The sequence below is a fragment of the Ceratosolen solmsi genome, unplaced genomic scaffold (genome assembly GCF_000503995.2).
Source record: "Ceratosolen solmsi marchali unplaced genomic scaffold, CerSol_1.0 scaffold1, whole genome shotgun sequence".
Taxonomy (NCBI): domain Eukaryota; kingdom Metazoa; phylum Arthropoda; class Insecta; order Hymenoptera; family Agaonidae; genus Ceratosolen; species Ceratosolen solmsi.
The window spans coordinates 13,844,997-13,864,846 of NW_011948415.1; the positions used below are offsets into that span (position 1 = coordinate 13,844,997).

The following is a 19,850-nucleotide window of genomic DNA, read 5'->3' on the forward strand; positions in this document are numbered from 1 at the left end:
ATATTATCCTTTTCCATCTTCACTTTGTCGTTTGTATTGAATTTTCGATATTAAATATCAATGTGTTTTTATTGCCACTTGATTTCTTTCCCGCACCGTTTATTTCATATTTAACACTCATTCACTTAGCTAATGAATAAAAACAAAAAGACAAAAAAAAAACAAAAAAAAAAAAAAAAAACAAAAAAAAAACAAAAAAAAAAATAATATTACGATATTTCGATATATTATACAATAGATAATCGTATAGAGTTTTTTTAGTTTCTTATATATTTTTTCAATTAAATTTTATCATAAAATTTATCTCGAAAATCACATCGTTTCCATTTTACTTACGCATAGTATTACTTTTTATCGATCTTCATAATATTATCTGGATAAATTGAATGTAATTGTAATTGACGAAAAGTAATCTTATATATTAATAATGGAAAACGCTTGTAATTAATAGTGATAATAATTAAAAATTTGTAATCAGTTGCAATACAATTTTACGATGCAAATATAATAAAATCTGATATAATTATAACAAAATTGAAAAAAAAAATTCATCGATTTTTAATGAAAAAATAATATATTTATATTAGTCACATATTTAAAAATAAAAAATGAAATAAAATTAAAAAAAAGGTTTCCATTTATTTACGTACATAATAGATATAATCATTCGACATTTCAGATAATTGTACGATTGAATCATCGATTGAATAATTGAAAAATTTTAGTAAATTACATTTCAATTTCAATTAGCGTATATACGATTCGCATAAATTTCTATTAATTGTTTGATAATAAAAAAAAGTTATTTGTACAAATTTGCGCGGATAATTACAGAATAAAATGTGCATAATTAATTCAACAATTAACAGCAAGAGAAATCGAGCATTTTATATTATGTTTAAGAAATCGTTTTGAAGAAACACGAGACGAATTCACAATTTCAAGCTTTTCAAGCTTTAAGAAATAATACATTCAAATTGAATGATCCTAAGTTTTTTTTACCATTTGTGATCAAATAGCTCAAGCTTTTTGCAAAAAAAAAAAAAAAAAAAAAAAAAAAAAAAACGAAATGAAATGAAAAATAGCCAATAAGAATAACGTGTAACTATAGAGAGACACATAACGCAACGGCTGTTTACATTAAATTTGAATTATTATTTTTTTCTTTACCACGACTTTAATCCTCGTCATTAAATAACAATAATTATTTTATTATTTATCTTGTTTTATTAATCATCTACGTCCTTATTAACTATTAATTTTACCACGAGCGACGTTTCTCTCCTCCTCAATCAATACTTTTATTATTTATTGATCTCTGTTGTGAATATCTTATTTCTAATAGTCTTTGTCTTTATAGTCGATCGAATGTTCGACTCATTTATAGAAAAATGGGGGGGAAAAAAAGAGGAACTTGAGATCGTTATCGCTGGCAAGTTTTAATCTTCACGTAACTCGGCGCCCTGCACAGTTTCACGCGAGCCATCGGTTAAGACGGACACGCGGCTGCTCCGCTTTTTCTCACTTGCTGGATTTTCGTAAGTTTTATTATTATTCCAATATATTACGATAAAAGGACATTATATTTTTCCCATCTATTATGAGCTTTCTAATCTTATCGTAAAGTTAGAGATATTAAGGTAAGTGCTTGGACATTTAAGTACAACATTGTAGTTTTAATAAGTAGACGTGGGATTATTAGATATTGATAGCGTTAGAAAAAAAAAAATGAAGGGTCGTATAGGTTAAATTTTATGCAATTTATCACTCATACAGTAGTAAGGAATAATTCGAGAAAAGTTTGACGATATTCGACCGTAAAGGAAGTTGTGATTATATGTATATACACGTGCTCTATCGATTGTCTACCTCGACGGTCAGTGACCCTCCTGCTCCTCTATTATTGCACTGTTTTCAATGGCGAGCCATCGGATTTAATGATTTATTATATTATATTTAATCACGATGAAATAATTCGTGTAGCATCGTTACACTTACATCATTTCTATTGTTGATGTTGTTGTTGCTACTACTGCTATTGCTGCTGCTGCTGCTGCTGCTGCTGCTGCTGTTGCTGCTATTACTGCTGCTGCTACTGCTGCTGCTGCTGCTGTTGTTGTTGTTATTATTATTATTATTATTATTATTATTATTATTATTATTATTATTATTATTATTATTATTATTATTATTATTATTATTATTATTATTATTATTATGACTGTTGCCACTAATATCACATGACTATTACCGTAACTATTATAACTATTACTGCTACCATTACTATTTATATTGTAACTATTATTGTTGTTGTTGTTGTTGTTGTTCTTATTATCATTATTATTATGATTATTATTATTATCATTATTATTATGATTATTATTATTATTATTATTATTATTATATATCATTTAACGAATGCTGTGAGTGCACTTTAAAGTATTAGCATGAAGAAGAATGAATGATAACAAGAATGAATAAAATTAAGGCTTATTTGCTATGTAATGCTTGACGTTTATGTTGAAATAAATTTATAATTTTTATCGCGACTATTTAATGTTTCTCCTATTTGCAATAACTTGTGGTAGCTTTCGATTCTTAATTAATAATTAAACGTGTATAAGACAATTGCAATAATAATAGTAGTATTAATAATAATTGTAGTTCAATTCTCGAATGATTATTTCATTGAATACTCAAATTATAATTTCACGTATATCTCGTGCATGGCAAAGTCATCGATCTTTCTGACAGAATTCTTATTGACTAGTTGATCAAGCTGTGAGATATGATAATTTGGAAATTAATCTTGATTACCAAATAGAGTATAGTGCACGTAAGTCATGCTGATAATTGTTGACTCTCATCGCTATTATTGTATAGATAAAATTGATAAAACATCTTATACTTCCATGGTTTATACGCTTTTCATTAAATTATATTCGACTGTATATCGAGAGGGAATCGTCGTTTAATCGATAGTAATAAAACAGAATCGCTGATAAAAATTATATTGCACGTTAATTCATTGCTAATTAAAATTCGTAAAATTCCATTGAAATAAATGTTAATGATATATTCATATTATTTACAAAATTAATGGTGGATTTAAATTTGCATTTCAAGAGTGTAAGATCTATGGTATTAAAGTGGGCTTTTCTCTATACATTTACAGCTTATAACTGCATTATCTGCGCTAAAAATTACGTTAGTCGAAAGCGATTCGATACGAATCGATAAATTATCCTTAGTTCATTGATTTTATTATCGTACAATAGCATATTAATAAAAACTATAATTTATGAAAGTTTTGGTTTGCCATGAAACGTATAAAGATTTCAAGTACGTAATGAAAATTCACGGTGATACTGCAGTACGAAGGCTTCTGATTGTTTATGTTGCATTCAATACAAAATAGCCGGAGGAGAGATTTTAAACGCAAACTATAAAAACATCGCAATATTTATGCACCAGGTAAAATAATATATCAAGAAGGAAGCACTAATAAATGTGTAACAATGAATTATTATTATACATAAGAAAATTATTGGAAAAAAAAAAAGAAAAAAAAAAGAAAAAAAAAAGAAACAAAGTGAAAAAGACACGACAAAGACACGAATTGCAAACGAATAGTTTTACATTATTAGTGCTTCCTTATTGATATATTATTTACAAATTCGTTAAATGCCGATAGAACTAAAAGAATGCAAATAGTACAATTGTACAATCTATGAGGGAGAGAAAGAGAATGTTTGTCGAGATTCCAGAGAGTATAGGCCTCTTGGGTATGAGGAGAAAAACAAATGAGATTACGAAACTAGAAAGAAGAAGTTAATGACAAAAACACAGAGTAGAAGGCAGAAATTAGTGGATAAGTTCTCGGTCGGATTATAGGAAAACTAGCGGAATGTGGCTGCACTTTTTGTTGGCGGTCGCAGGAGCAGCGCTCACAATGGGCGCCGAGGTCGAGGTGATGGCTTCGGAAATCGTTCGAATCGAGGATGTGGCCAGTTCGTCTACGACCGGGGCTAGCCCGAGCACCTCGAGCCACAGCCAGGAATTGCCGAGCGAGGAGCTACCGATACCGGCGCTTCCCGGTTTGCTCTATCCCAGAGAGAGCGAATCACGCGAGGTAATAATAAACGAGCGGCTGTGCGAATAGTCATTCGCGCCGAGTTCTCTATTAATTTATTTACTGCTTATAATGTTTATGAGCTGCGATGATGCCCAGTGGCATTAGCGAGTGCGTACTGTGCATTATGCATACCTGCATTCTTTTGCACATCAATCCAATGACGAAAACAGTACGTAATATCTACTTGGGATAACTATTCGTTTAAATGAGCGCGATTCGTGAGGGAAGTAACGAGTCGATGCAAAATATATCGTTTGTTATTGATAAATTGACGCGTGTGTAATAAATGTAATAAACCAATTGATTGCATCGTCTTGGCAAGTTTGTGGCAAAATTCTGTACAAAAGTTAATATTCCTCTCTTAGCCCCTGAGTCCCGTTTTTTTTTTTTTTTTATTACTTTTCACTCTCATCTTTGCATTCGATCATTGCAACAATATTTTTATTGCTATTCAAATTCATCGGAAATCAATGCTTTGTCGTCGAAAATTTTAAATAAAACAATTTAAAATAAAAATTTTAATTTTTATTAAAAATTATAATCATTATAATTAAATTTTAATGGTCACTCAACTTAATAACGTTGGCATTATTTACTCTTGCGTTTCTAACTATATATATATATATATATATATATATATATATATATATATATAACAAAATTTTTATATTTTTTCGTTTATTGGAGAGAAAATGTCAGTTAGATTACAACGTCTCTTCGAAATAATATCCTTTTAAAATCTCCATTAAATTTAAATTAATTTTATGTTTAACCATATAAATGAAAAACCATATTGTTGCTATATGATTCGATTCAATCCTTATATTATCATCGATTCCATTTAATATAATGAATGTATGATATTATTTTTATGATTTAAAAATCTACAATTTAATAAGAAAATATATTGTTTTTTTTCTTTTTTTCTTTTTTGTTAATTATTTCTAATTAATAAAATAGCTCGTAAAGTTTTAGTTTACGCATTATTTTAATGGCAATGTTAAATCTATTTTTAAACGTCTCATTTTCTATTTATACAGCGCTAATTTCAATACAAACTACAATATACTAAATATTCATTTTTCCCGTTGAATGTTTAAATATTACAAATTAAAAATGTATTTTTATATAATATTAAAATGTCGCGTTTTAATGACCGATGAAAAGAGAGAGAGAGAGAGAGAGAGAGAGAGAGAGAGAGAGAGAAAATGCTTTTCATTAGTTGCCTTCGATTACTTTATAAAAATAATAACTATATTAATCAACGATATCTTATATATTTTAATATAATATTTCATAAAGTACTTATAATATATTTGTAAAATATTGAGATTCCGAGTTAAGCAAGTTCTTATATTACAGAGTAGATAGAATAATTTCTAAGAGATATGCTATGACATTTTATTTTCTTTTTCCAAATTCTATTACGTAAGAATAAACATAAATAATAAAAGTAAATATGCCCTTTACATTCTAGGTTAAATCGCTCGATGGATTCTGGGATTTTACTGTACCACCAACTAATGACCTTCAAAAAGGTCATAGAGAAGGATGGTTTTCTAGTAGCCTATCAAAAGTAATTTTAAACTTTTTATGAACCATTACATTGTAAATAAATGTACTGAAAAAAGTTTATCTCACGTATACAGATATTAGTATATATACATGTGTGCGTTTGTTTGCGCGAATAATTTTATCATGAATTTAATTTTATTGGGCATTGATTATTCGAATTATTTCTTATAAACGGTAAGACATATTTCCGTATACAATGTGAAAGAACATCGACAAAGTATGTTAGAATGCGTTATATAAATTGCAGGTAGTAAAATAAAACGGATAACTTATAAAATAAGCATGGATGGTAAATAAATTTTTTTTTTTTCAACATATTTAATGTGCATTTGCAAGATAACATTTAAAAATATCATAATTTTAAAATAATTTTAAAACGCTTCAAGGAATAATAGATAACGCTTTTTGATAAAAATTTTAATTGAGTCATTCTAAAATTTGCTTATCTCATTATGGAAACGTAACAAAGTCGTTGGGAATATTGACAAATACTCGTAGTAAAAGAAAATTGTCATGCACGAGACATATTTAATATAAATAGCGTCGTAAGGGTTATGTGTATATGAGTAAGACATAATGGTTAAAACATTATAGTAATTTTAACATATTCCCTATCTAAATGAAAAAAATGCATGAAAATTGTATAAAACCTTTAACAATTAATTGTTAATTATAATTGATTAGGTAGCTACGGTAATGCAAATGCCAGTACCTTCGTCTTACAATGACATCACAACCTCGAGAGCTCTTCGCGATCACGTAGGTCCGGTATGGTATGAAAAATCATTTTTTATTCCTGCATCCTGGAAGCAGAAGCGGGTTTTCCTAAGATTCGGATCGGTTAATTATTTTGCCCAAGTTGTAAGTATCCTACGACTTATTATACTTAGTCGTCGACGAAGAATTTTCATAGAAAATATAAAACATGATAAACGCAGGACTGTCGGTGCTCATTGTATTTTACTTTAATCGCTTTAGTGGCTAAACAGTCATCTGCTAATGAACCATGAAATGGGTCACTTACCCTTCGAGGCTGAAATAACATCGACAGCTATATTTGGCGAAAGGAATTGGATTACCGTGGCCGTTGATAATACCCTTATTCAGACGAGTATACCACAAGGTAAAATTGTTGATACCGAAGCTGATAATGGCACTGTTAGAGTACAAACGTATACTTTCGACTTTTTCAATTACGCTGGAATCCACAGGTAACGTTAGCATTGTTCTGTTATATCTTATTGAATTTAACGCATAAAGCTACAATGTGCAAACTTTAGATTGTTGTGACTAATGATATTGTACTCATAATACGTTGGCATCCTCGAAAGAAATTATTTGTTTTGTATATGGATAGACAAATTCATAAAATCAATGTAAAGTTCAAGACATTAAATTGACAAAGAAACTAATCCACTAACTAACTCCATTTCTTTGCTGGAAGCTTATCAATATTTTCTATTTAATAATCGTACGTACGTTTACTTTTACAATCATCATTACAGTTTAACGATAATTGTTGGTTTGTCGAATTTTCAAATACATTTCGAAAACAATTTATAAGCGATTACTTAATTCTTTATATCGTCGTTTTTTTTGCAAATTAAGATTTGATGTTTATCTTAAATATATACTAAAGTATACAAAGTTATCAATTACGAAAGAATGATACGTAATTTAATATTTTCCTAATTTATTATTATGGATACCATTATATATGGGAAGAAAAAAAGAAGAAGAAAAACAATTGACATATTTAGAAATTATGTATATGTGTGTGTGTGTGTGTGTGTGTGTGTGTGTGTGTGTGTATAACATAAAGAGCGGAGAGAAGAAAAGAAAAGTAAAATAGATTTAATTCACTTTACATTTCTTTTTTAAATAAATCATTATTATATAGAATATATGAACGCCCGAGGGAATGCTCTTTAATACTTGATTGACTTAATATTTTTAATAATCGTTAATAGATAATTACTATTTTCGCTTCGTAGATCAGTATTACTGCATACAAAGCCAAGAGTTTTTGTAGAAGATATCAATATCAATATAGAAGTGATAAATGATAAAAGCATTATTAAGTATGCCATTGAAATAGGAGGCTTAAACGAAAATGAAACTCCATTCTGTCAAGTAAATCTTCTCGATGCTGATGATCAATATAGCATTGATGAACCAAGTACCGGAACTCAGGGAATTTTAAAAGTGGCTTCACCTCATCTATGGTGGCCTCGTTCGATGGATAGTAATCCTGGTTACATGTACACGTTGGAGGTATGCTTTTAAGATTTAAGCTTTAAGAAAATAATAGCCAACTTCCTATTATTTATCATTTGAGAAGAGCGTGGAACAACAGCTTTGTTAAACCAACGCTTTAGAAAATCAAAATTCTAAACTTCCAATTTATTAAGTTATTAGAATGTAAGAAAAAATCGATTGTGCTAATCTCGGGTGAATTTGATCAAATACATTTATGATATTTTTATTAATATAACGATTTTTTTTTTTTTTTTTTATAAATCAATGCAATATTCTATTAATCGTAAACAGTAAATGTAAACGCAATGTTATTTATACATTTCAATAATTTATTATGAATATCAATATATTTTGAACAGTACTATTTGTTTCGATTTTAATACTCAAAATTATAGTAAATAGGTTGGCAAACTTAAAAAAATCCTTTCCTTTCATTTTAATCAAATTAAATTTATTGCAATAACATTTATCATTCAATAGTTAATAACAACATGTCTTTGAATAGAAAATTGTATTCCAAATTGTATTAAATAATGCATTCGCAGGTAACGGTTATTGTGCCAAATGCGACGGAACTAGACATTTATAGACTTCCGATTGGTATAAGATCTTTAAGATGGACCAATAAGTCCTTATTAATTAATGAAAAGCCAATTTATTTTCGTGGATTTGGAAGGCACGAGGACTCTGCGATAAGAGGGCGTGGATTGGATTTGGTAACTGTAGCCAGAGATCACGAATTATTAAAGTGGGTTGGAGCAAACGCATACAGGACCAGTCACTATCCGTACAGTGACGAGGTCCTCGATGTCGCCGACAGGTACACCAAGTTATGCTTGACGTTGTAAACGAGTAAAGTATGCAGTGGTTAATGCTCTCAAATTTACTCTCAAACAAGTCAGAATTCAAACATTATTCATAATCAATTAAAGTGGATGAAATGACTATCGCTTAACATCAGTTACCTTACCAGTTAATTCATTTATATTTATAGGCTCGACATTACATTTACCTATATCTTATCATATAATAATTATTAAGTGCAAATAATTTATTAATTCAGTACATTTTACTTTGGCGCTATTGCTACCTAAAGTATAATGTGTCATAAATGAAAAGAATTTGCCTTTAAAACCTAATATTGTAATAAAGTAGATATTGAAGTTTGCGGGCCTAAAACGATGTTTTTCAAATGTAAAAATGTGGCATAAAAAATAAGGAGTCAAGCAACCGTTGCATACATAACTCGAATTAAACAAAAGTCGGGAGGTTAACTCGTGTAATGAGCTTAGAACTTTATTTCAAGATTAGGATTTCTCATCGTCAATGAATGTCCTTCGGTAGACACGGAGAACTTTTCGCCAACTTTGCTAAAAAGACACAAGCAATCGCTTTCCGAGCTGATTCGACGTGATAAGAATCGGCCTTCCGTCGTAATGTGGTCCATTGCGAATGAGCCGAGAACTCAGCTGCCCGAAGCCGGATTATATTTTAAACAAGTGGCACATCACACAAAGACTCTCGATCCTACGAGGCCAATTACAATTGCGCTTGCGCGCGGTGTCATGGTAAGATCAATTGTTTCACCAATTCGTCACGTTGCATCCTGTCAATCACGAACTTTCGGTTATACTTCATAGTTATTTATTATTAATAAAGTGTGTAAATTTTGTTAACGTCAAAATTATGATTAGATGCATACACACGACGATATAAATGCGCTTTCTCTCTCTCTCTCTCTCTCTCTCTCTTCGATTACAATTAATTCTATTAGTTTTTTACGCTCTCAAAATTTGTCTAATAAAGCTTTAAAATATTCGATCATCAATAAATGCTACAGAAATTATAATGCACGTCGTATACGGATAAAGTCCCACAAACTAAATGCTTATTATGTACTTCATGGGGAAAAAAGACAAATTTCAAATTTCTTAATTATAATGACAATTTTATAAGTCACTGGGTTAAACGTATGTCAATGATTTAATTAAATTATATTTTGATATAAATTCTTTATAATAATGAAAATTTTAAAAAGTTTTATGAGTATTAGAACAATATAAAAATTATTTTTATTTAAAAGATTACTATTCCATCCTCGACCTTAAAACTTTATCAACCGAAGCTCGATTGACTCGAAAAATTCATAAGAAATACTTATCGATATATTTTAATTTTATACAAAACGTAAATTCCGAGTATAAAATTTATTTCAAACCTCAATCGACAATTATCTTTTAAATTAATAAACTGTTTCGTCTTCTTGTTCTATTGAAAAAAAAAAAAAAAAAAAAAAAAAAAAAAAAAAAAAATGCAAAATTATGTGTAAATTACTTGTTAAAAAGATCGTGCGAAAATTAAATTTAAATTGCCTTAATCGAGATGGATCCTAATGACAATAACGGATAGCTTATTAAGGCAATGAGAATGCCCTTTCTTTTTTAAAACTGTCAATATACGCACAGGAGGACAAAGCGGGCCAATACTTAGACGTCATAAGTTTCAATCGATACAACGCTTGGTATTCAAATACGGGCAGAATAGATATGATAACTAATCGCGTTATATCAGAAGCTCAAGCGTGGCATTATAAGTACAATAAACCAGTATTAATGTCCGAGTACGGAGCCGACACCATGCCTGGATTACACGAGGTACATCACAATGTTTCGTAATTACGTGTCTAAGACTATAGTCTGGATGGCGAAAAGAGCTCATGATTATCGAATAATCGAATTGGCCAAGTATGTAAACATTCGTATTAATTTGTAGCTGCCGGAATACGTTTGGAGCGAAGAATATCAAATGGAAACAATGTCGAAGCACTTCGAAGCTTTTGATAAATTACGCATCCAAGGTTTCTTTATCGGTGAATTTATTTGGAACTTTGCCGACTTTAGAACTGCACAAAGTACGTTGACTTATTGAACATTAAACATTAAGGTGTAACGCTTATGTATTGTATTATAATAATGCCAATCAACAAATACGTACGAATTATTTTTATGTATATAGCGAATACTCTTAGTCTTTTTAAATTAATTTATTTTTTTTATTTTTTATTTTTTTTTTTTTATTTTTAAATAGTCAAATAACGTAAATTCAATCTAATTGGCTGATATTTTTATTCTCGGCTTGAAGACAAATGAATTTATCGTACTCTTCTCATCGCTACATTATTATTTATTACGCTTGTCATATAATCATTATAGCATTGATATTATGCTTAATGTCACATTTCACTAATAAATGATTATTTTATAATTGTTAATAATTATTTGGCAGCCTACACGAGAGTCGGAGGTAACAAAAAAGGAATTTTCACGCGTGATAGGCAGCCAAAAATGGTAGCTCATCACGTACGAAAAAGATATCACGCTTTGAACGCCGAGCAAGATGGTGAAACCTGCGTACCTAAAGATCTCGAAAATTATGTATCTTCATACTATGTCTAATACAATTTTTTTTAATAAAAAAAAATATATATATATATCTATACATACGTATATCAAGATTTACTCAATTTAATATTTAATCGAGAACATTCTTTTAGATACTTTAACCATTTACATGCAAAACCTAAAATATCTTTGCTTTGAATTTTGTTACTGAAATGTAAAATTACGATCGACATTATATGAGCATAAGTTAATCGACTTATCCTATACAATTCGTAAACACGTCCATAACATACAGTTTTCTTCTTTTTTTTTTGTTTAAGGTCTGTAAATTCATAAACATACCTGACGAGTAACTTTATAAATTTTTAACAATTATTTAATAATTCTTCTTAAACAAACGTGTACATATTTTATGGTTGTTTTTGTTATTTTATTTTTCCAACGATTAAGCGATTTTCGAAACAAGAGCTTCTAATTTATCGGCTACGTCTACACATATTTATTGCAAGTTCCTTTCATACTCAAATAAACAATTATAGATAACGTCAGTTGCAAAAAGAAAAAGAAAAATCTCACTTTTGCTTAACTCGATAATTGTTCATGTAAGAAAATATACATATTTCCTTCTATATATGTCAGCATTAATAATCTTTAATCATTGATAATCCTATAACTCCAGCCACTTTCTAATCATACCAAGTCCTAATATTTATGAAAATTAGCATTATTTCAGTCGAGAGGCGCCTTTCATTTCTATTATCGTATTATTAATTTTGGAATTCGTCCATCCTTGTAATACACATACAGAGGCACGAATACTTATATCGCCCAGCAGTGCAATTGGTGACACTAACGCAACGGGAAGATCGAGATGGCGCTGAAATTCAAAATGAATTTAGGTCGAGTATCCCTTAATGTGCTTTAGGCCGATGCCAATGTGAATAATACGCACGTGGACGCAAGTGCTGACAGCATGTTTGGCTTTGAGTCGTTAGTCAATATTTTCGGACTATTCCTTGAGATTGCGGGCCTTGCGAAGGACGATTTGCTGCTTACGCCACTCCCGGGTCTCTTATTTCCACGAGAAAGTGAAACGCGCGAGGTAAGAGTAATTACAAGTTTTTATAATACAAACTTTTAAAGACAAGTCCTCAGAAGCTCTTGATCGGTAAGAGACCTTCCACATCAGGAATTATTATTTTTGCAATTTAATGATCGGAATAACACACGTTATCTGACAATAAATCTTCGTAATATGTAATAATACTTGAAATTCGAACAAAAATTTTGTAATTACATTGAACGTACAGGCGCAATGCTGCTCAAAGATTTATACTTTTGTTCGGACATTTAAATACACTATTATTTAACACAATAATCATTATATTTTACGCTTGAAATTTTAAATGCCTCATATACGTATAAATTTATATGCAAATAATTGTATTTTATATGCTTATTTATTAAACAATAAATAAATAAAAAATTAATTAAATTAAATTACAAAAACAAACAACAACAAACAAAAAAAAAAAAAAAGGTTTTTGGCGTTATACTATTTAAAGTTATCGTACTTTTGTTAAATAGAAATTCTCAAATTTAACAAAAATTTATATAAAAATATGGCTTATTTTTCATATTTCATATACGGATGATAGTGGATATGTTTGCAAAGCTGATAACATCGATCAAAGAAGAATTAATTTAATACAATTAAGATTTACATTAATAATTTTGTCAAAAATTTTCATAAATTTAATGCTTTGTCACTTTAATGCACTGTCGATTGGAGCCAATTAAAAATCGACATTAATTCAATAATTCTTCAGAAACGAGAAAAGTACGCGCGGGCAGTACATTTGTTATTTCGTGCTTTAAACACTTTGTAGTTCGAATTCTTTGGACGACAATAATAACGAGGCGATTACTATAAATCTTCCTTTACTAGCGAGTAGAATCGAATAGTAAGCTATAAATTAAAATTTAACAATAATCCGATTAACAACCATAATACATAATAAACTAGAATTGGGCGGGCAGATAACAATGACTATCTCTTTCGCAAGTGTAATCGTGTAATATGAATATCTATTGGCAAATGTCTGCACATATTTTCACGTACGCTTACTATTTCTCTTTGCACATTAAAGAAAATGAATTAATAATATTTCTATACGTATACGTACACGCATACATACGTATAAGCGCGTGTATGTGTATGTCTATAGATAGATACTTTTTGAGCGAAAAAGAGCATTTTATTGATTTTATAAAATCAATTAAAACGTCTTTTGAAAATCTCATTCTGTTATGTTATTAAGATTTTTTTTAACTATATATGTATATATATATATATATATATATATATATATATATTTTTTTTTTTTCGTTTCATTATTCGGCAAGATGCTCCGATTTGATATAAATAAAAATTTTTATTTAACATTTTTAATAAATCTCACGACATCCCGACATCGTATATGCGAGTGATCTTTTTTCCTTCGCCTCGACTAGGTCAAATCTCTCGATGGATTTTGGGACTTTTTGGTGCCACCGATCAACGATGTGCAACGAGGTCACATCCAATCATGGTACGCCGAAAATCTGTCTAAGGTAAAAGCTAAGTGAGCGAATTCTGTGAATTTTCTATGTGATATATAAAAATAGGAAAATATTTGTTAGGCGGGAAAGGTAATGCAGATGCCAGTGCCCTCGTCCTATAATGATATTACAGTTTCGAGCAATTTGCGAGATCACGTGGGCCCGGTTTGGTATGAGAAGACTTTTTTCGTGCCGAGCTCGTGGAAGCATAAAAGAGTTTTCCTCAGATTCGGATCCGTCAACTATCTTGCACAAGTCGTTAGTACTATCATGACCTTACTTTGTGTTGAAATATTTATATCAAATATATAATTTAAGATTGTCAATGTTGTTTCCATATTCACTGCTTTCTTATGGCCTTTTCAAGTCTTTTATTATTTAAAGATTTTAAATTAAAGATGAAATTGTATTTCATTTATAGACAAGCCATATTATAAGCATTGATAATAAGCAACAAATTGGTCGATTAATATATCAAATTTATTAATGATAAGACAAATTAATAAGGATAATGACTATATATATTACGATAATTAGGTTTGCTTTACAAGTGCCGTTAAAATAAATGTTTCCAATGCATTCTATTATTTATATTTCTATATTCATATTACTTTATATTGGCCTAGAATCTTTCGTACCTTTAGGTATGATCTATTTTAAGTACTAATACTACCATCCAAATATCAATGGAAAGAAAATTATTATCGAATTGTAATGTATATTTAAAATTAAATAGAAAACAATATTTTAAAATCCCTATAAATTGAATGCCTTTTAAATTTGTAATTTCACCATTGATATTGAAGATTTCATTTTTTCCCGAATCAGTGGTTGAACGGTAAATTTCTCATGAGTCATGAAATGGGTCACTTGCCTTTTGAAGCTGAAATCACTTCGTGTGTTACATTTGGTGGAAAAAATCGCGTTACCCTTAGCGTTGATAATATTCTCCTTCAAAATAGCGTACCTCAAGGAAAAATTGTAGATCTGCTCTCTGATAATGGAACAATCAGAATACAGACATATACATTCGATTTCTTTAACTATGCTGGTATTCACAGGTAGATTTCACTCCAAATCCAATTATCCATCTTATAACGCACAATCATCGATTTCTCATTGTACGCTTAATTTTTGCATCACAGATCAGTGCTATTGCACTCGAAACCAAAAGTATTTATCGATGATATTACTGTAAAAACGGAAATAGTCAATGGTATCGGAATAATCAGATACAAAATTGAGGCGAATGGAATAAAAAACAGCAACGCCTGTTTGTGTGATATTAATGTCATTAATGCTGATAATCAATATGTGGTTAACGAGTCGCTGATTGGTACAGAAGGAGTACTTGAAGTTGCCTTACCAAATTTATGGTGGCCTCGTACAATGAGTGACAATCCCGGTTATTTGTACACATTAGAGGTAATGTTTTTTTGTTTATGTTTTTGTTTGTTTGTTTGTTTTTTTTTTTTTTTTTTTTTTTTTTTGAATATATTTGTACCATTTTAAGATAAAATGATCGATCGATACAATTGGCCTGTGAAAATATTAAATTTGTAGTAATTATAATAATTCGTATGAAATAAATTTTAATAACATGTATTATTTATCGTTCGATTAAACGTATTCAATTGAATGCTTTTATAATAATTAAACTATTGTTTACGGATTATACAATATAAATATTTCATAACGACATAACATTATTTTTCAAACGATTCGAAAATGTTTAAGTGTTATGAAATAAAAACACATTCACACACCAATACAAATAATATAAATAAATAACAAATATAAAACACACTCGATAAGAAATTTTTTTTCATTATAATTACTAATAAATATTACATAATACAATATTGATATAATATATATAATAGATGTATTGATAAAATAAATGTAATTAACAAGTGGGGAAAATATAATTCATGAGAAGTAGCAACAAAAAATTTGGCGGTCGAAACTTTTATATATTACCACGTTTAACTTTTACAAATTTCCGATGTCAAGCAATAATATTATTGAATAATTATAATTAATTAACAATTAAATGTTCTTATATCTATTATAAACTATGAACACTTTATTATAATTTGTCATTTTGATATTTGCCTCGCTTATAAATTTTCTAATCATATAGATTGTTGCAATTTAAATCAACTCTTTTTTTTTTTTTTTTTTTTAATATTTTTCTTGTAATTTGAAATATGCAAAAATGAATAAATTAACAAGACATTTTTGTAATAATTCTTAGGTAATACTTCGTGTAATAAATACATCCGAGTGCGATGTTTATAGACTCCCTATAGGCATTCGAAGTTTAAAGTGGACCGAAACTTCCTTATTAATTAATGAAAAGCCAATTTATTTTCGTGGATTTGGAAGGCACGAGGACTCTGCGATAAGAGGGCGTGGATTGGATTTGGTAACTGTAGCCAGAGATCACGAATTATTAAAGTGGGTTGGAGCAAACGCATACAGGACCAGTCATTATCCGTACAGTGACGAGGTCCTCGATGTCGCCGACAGGTAAGAATGCCGCTATACATAAAGAAAATGTAAGTAAAATCTTTGATATAATATCATGTAAACGTAACGTTTACATCGTAACGATTTAATTGTGGGTAAAAAATTGTTGAAAGTTATGATTACCAGACACTCATCGAATAATTTATATAAAAAATAAACAGATTTAAAATTAGTATACTCATATATTAGTATGCCATATATACTCATTTATATATATATATATATATATATATATATATATATTATTTTTATAAAAATGGTACTATTGTCGTTTCTATTTTATAAAAAATCAAAATTTATGATTCAAGAATATCTGTTCTGAATGGTAATGTTGATTTATAATGTTGTTAACACGTACTTGTTGACATATCAACTTTATTAAATGAAAACTTTTACTTTATTTGCTTCATTGTTCAATGAAATATTATTAATCGAAACTATAAATTTCAAAATTTATTCTACTACATAAATCATATAAATTCAAAAATTAGAGAAGAACGCGCGTTAGATCGAATGTTCTATGGTCGATTATTCACTTTTCGATATTACTTCGACCGCACGTAGATTAATAAGTCTTGTGCTCTTGACTTATTCATAATCGTTTGATAATGGCTAAGCTTCTTTCCTTGGTAATTTCTAATTTATAGCTCCTATCTCAATCCGGATGAAATGGTTATAAACTGTTTGGTGTGTAGTGGCGAAAGGCTGTAAAGTAAGTCAGTTGCCTTGTTGTTCATTACAGTCGTTTGGCATTGATCATACTTAGCTGATATTTGATAACGTTTTCCCGGGATGGCAGATCGCTAATTTGTGTAAAATTTCTCTTCTTTAACAAGAACTGCATTTCAATAAACACACAAGGAGTTTCCAAAAATTGTCGAATACTCTCAATATTAGAGAATATAATCCATTCCTTTATTGTTTCGATGTATTACTTTTTTTACCTTTTATTATTATATTATTAATACTATTTTATTATGATTATTTATACCGTTAATTTATTAAAAATATTCGCTCAGTGTCAAGAAAAATAATCTTCATATCGTATATATTTTAGCCTATACTATTATTTATATATCTAAAGATCTATTAAACATATCTAAAGATTGATTTAATCATGTAACTTCTTTTATCGAAAGTCATAATGTAGCTTAAAGAAGAATGTAAAAATTATTAAATTTTGAAAGTTATGGTTCACATAATATTTGACTGACACAGTCCTCTTAAATTTGTTATAAAATTCTTCCTTCACAATTAAGCAAACACAATTTAAAAAGAATTTTGTAAACAATAAAGCTTTTGGCAACGCATACCGCCTAAACACCAGTAACGAATGGCAAAAGATTTTCCAATGAAAAGATTCGAATGCAATATTAAGAAGACAATAGTACCGCGATCCAATTGATAAATGACATTAAGTGCCAATGAAGCAAAGCCTAAGCAATCTCATTTATTTTAAGGCTCGGATTTCTCGTAATCGACGAGTGCCCCTCCGTCGACGCGGAAAATTATTCACCGGCGCTATTGAAAAAACACAAAGAATCGCTATCGGAACTCATCAGACGAGACAAAAATCGGCCCTCGGTCATCATGTGGTCCATAGCCAACGAGCCAAGAACGTCTCATTACGGGGCTGACGATTATTTCAAACGAGTAGTCCATCACACTAAACAGCTTGATAAGAGCCGTCCAATTACAATGTCCATCGCGACCCCCTGCGACGTAGGCAGCGCCGTTTATATTAAATTATCTTTGGCAAATAGCTTTGTGTATTATATGCGTGTTATTCATTATTCCGTACGCGACATTAAGTCACATTAAAGTTCGAGCTTCGATTATTCAACTGTCCCAAACAAGAAGATAATTATTATCTTGACTTTATGCAAATAGTCACGTGGCCATTTACTTTATAAATTTTATGTAAGATAATGTTGTGTGCAAATTATAACTTATACTTATATAATTAAATTTTAAGCCCATGCTTGCCCAATGTATTGGTCAATGTATCTTGGCTTTTCCTAAGAGACTAATGAAATTATCTTACTGGTTAAACGTTGTAAATTATATTATGAGTTTTCATTTTAAGCGATATCGATATAAATTTTAAGTTACTATACACACGGCTTTATTTCCAAAATAAAATTTTTTTATAAATACATAATAATAAATACGTTGCAATTTCTATTGTAATATGATAAAAGGAAGATAATGCAGGCAAATACTTGGACATCATAAGCTTCAATAGGTACAATGCTTGGTATTCAAATCCAGGCAGAATAGATATGATAACGAAGAAAATTGTATCGGAAGCACAAAACTGGCATATTAAATACAAGAAACCAGTTTTGATATCTGAATATGGTGCCGACTCTATAACTGGACTGCACGAGGTAATTAACACAACAATAAAAATTACCTATTTTTGAGGGGGGAAAACAAGTGTAAAAAAATTCATCTATCACGTTAGAGATTTATTAATTTCTTTTTGCAATTAATTTTTCAAATTAATAATAAATTACTACTCCCTCTTATTAAATAGAAAATGTATATTTTACATTCTAGTTACCGGAGTACATTTGGAGTGAAGAATATCAAGTGGAAATAATGTCAAAACATTTCGAAGCATTTGATCAGTTAAAAGCTCAAGGCTTTTTCATTGGAGAATTTATATGGAACTTTGCAGATTTTAAGACTGCACAAAGTAGGCAAAAAAAAAACAAAATTCCTTTCCAAGAATAATTCAAGAATAATAATATAATTTACAATAAAAATATCTTTGCTGTTAAATTTATTGTTTAGCTTACATACGAGTTGGTGGCAATAAAAAAGGAATTTTTACACGAGATAGACAGCCAAAAATGGTTTCGCACTTCGTAAGAAAGAGATATAATTCTCTAAATATTGAGCTGAACAATGCAAAATTATATGATTGCATTAAAAATTATATTTCTTAATATAGATTATAAATAAGAATTATAGAAGAGGACTGAATTTTATAAATATGAAGATTAAAATGTATAAGTTAGATAGATTTTATGAAATATAATCACATGTTAAACAATTATTTAAAGTCAAATTCAACAAGCTCAATGATAATACTGTAAAATTTCGTTACTGTAGAATATATTTGAAAGGATATTTAATTATTTGTAGGTACTGTATGCTAACATTTCTAATAAAAACACTTTTAAAAAATTATTCCAAGAAAACTACTGTAATAAGAAGAGAATTTTTTTAATATTACCCTGTATTGTAAATATTTATAATAAAATGTTAAAGCCTAAGAATTAATAAAATTCAATAGAAAAAAAAAACCAATGTTTTATTACATTTTTTCGTAATCGTAA

General features: G+C 29.2%; 2 protein-coding genes across 2 annotated transcripts; both read left to right on the forward strand.

Annotated features, from left to right (window-relative positions):
- The first annotated feature begins 1,472 nt into the window (after window positions 1-1,472).
- Window positions 1,473-11,449, forward strand: LOC105368939 (beta-glucuronidase-like). Its single transcript, XM_011508126.1, has 11 exons — window positions 1,473-1,538; window positions 3,895-4,132; window positions 5,613-5,711; window positions 6,395-6,571; window positions 6,689-6,921; window positions 7,705-7,984; window positions 8,515-8,789; window positions 9,276-9,537; window positions 10,435-10,623; window positions 10,742-10,880; window positions 11,255-11,449. The coding sequence occupies exons 2-11, from the start codon at window positions 3,908-3,910 to the stop codon at window positions 11,422-11,424; spliced, it is 2,049 nt and encodes a 682-aa protein (XP_011506428.1). The 5' UTR covers window positions 1,473-1,538; window positions 3,895-3,907; the 3' UTR covers window positions 11,425-11,449.
- A 620-nt stretch (window positions 11,450-12,069) lies between these two features.
- On the forward strand, window positions 12,070-19,596 carry LOC105359089 (beta-glucuronidase-like). The gene is made up of 11 exons (XM_011495567.1): window positions 12,070-12,472; window positions 13,885-13,989; window positions 14,053-14,229; window positions 14,800-15,032; window positions 15,117-15,396; window positions 16,229-16,503; window positions 17,964-18,225; window positions 18,705-18,893; window positions 19,066-19,204; window positions 19,303-19,450; window positions 19,575-19,596. The coding sequence occupies exons 1-11, from the start codon at window positions 12,344-12,346 to the stop codon at window positions 19,594-19,596; spliced, it is 1,959 nt and encodes a 652-aa protein (XP_011493869.1). The 5' UTR covers window positions 12,070-12,343.
- The last annotated feature ends 254 nt before the right edge of the window (window positions 19,597-19,850 follow it).

Coding starts and splice junctions, on each gene's coding strand:
- LOC105368939 (XM_011508126.1), top strand. CDS start 3,908: ATGTGGCTGCACTTTTTGTTGGCGGTCGCAGGAGCAGCGCTCACAATG. Junction 6,572..6,688: donor TTAATTATTTTGCCCAAGTT/GTAAGTATCCTA, acceptor TAATCGCTTTAG/TGGCTAAACAGTCATCTGCT. Junction 10,624..10,741: donor CCATGCCTGGATTACACGAG/GTACATCACAAT, acceptor ATTAATTTGTAG/CTGCCGGAATACGTTTGGAG.
- LOC105359089 (XM_011495567.1), top strand. CDS start 12,344: ATGTTTGGCTTTGAGTCGTTAGTCAATATTTTCGGACTATTCCTTGAG. Junction 16,504..17,963: donor GTCCTCGATGTCGCCGACAG/GTAAGAATGCCG, acceptor ATTTATTTTAAG/GCTCGGATTTCTCGTAATCG. Junction 19,205..19,302: donor AGATTTTAAGACTGCACAAA/GTAGGCAAAAAA, acceptor TTTATTGTTTAG/CTTACATACGAGTTGGTGGC.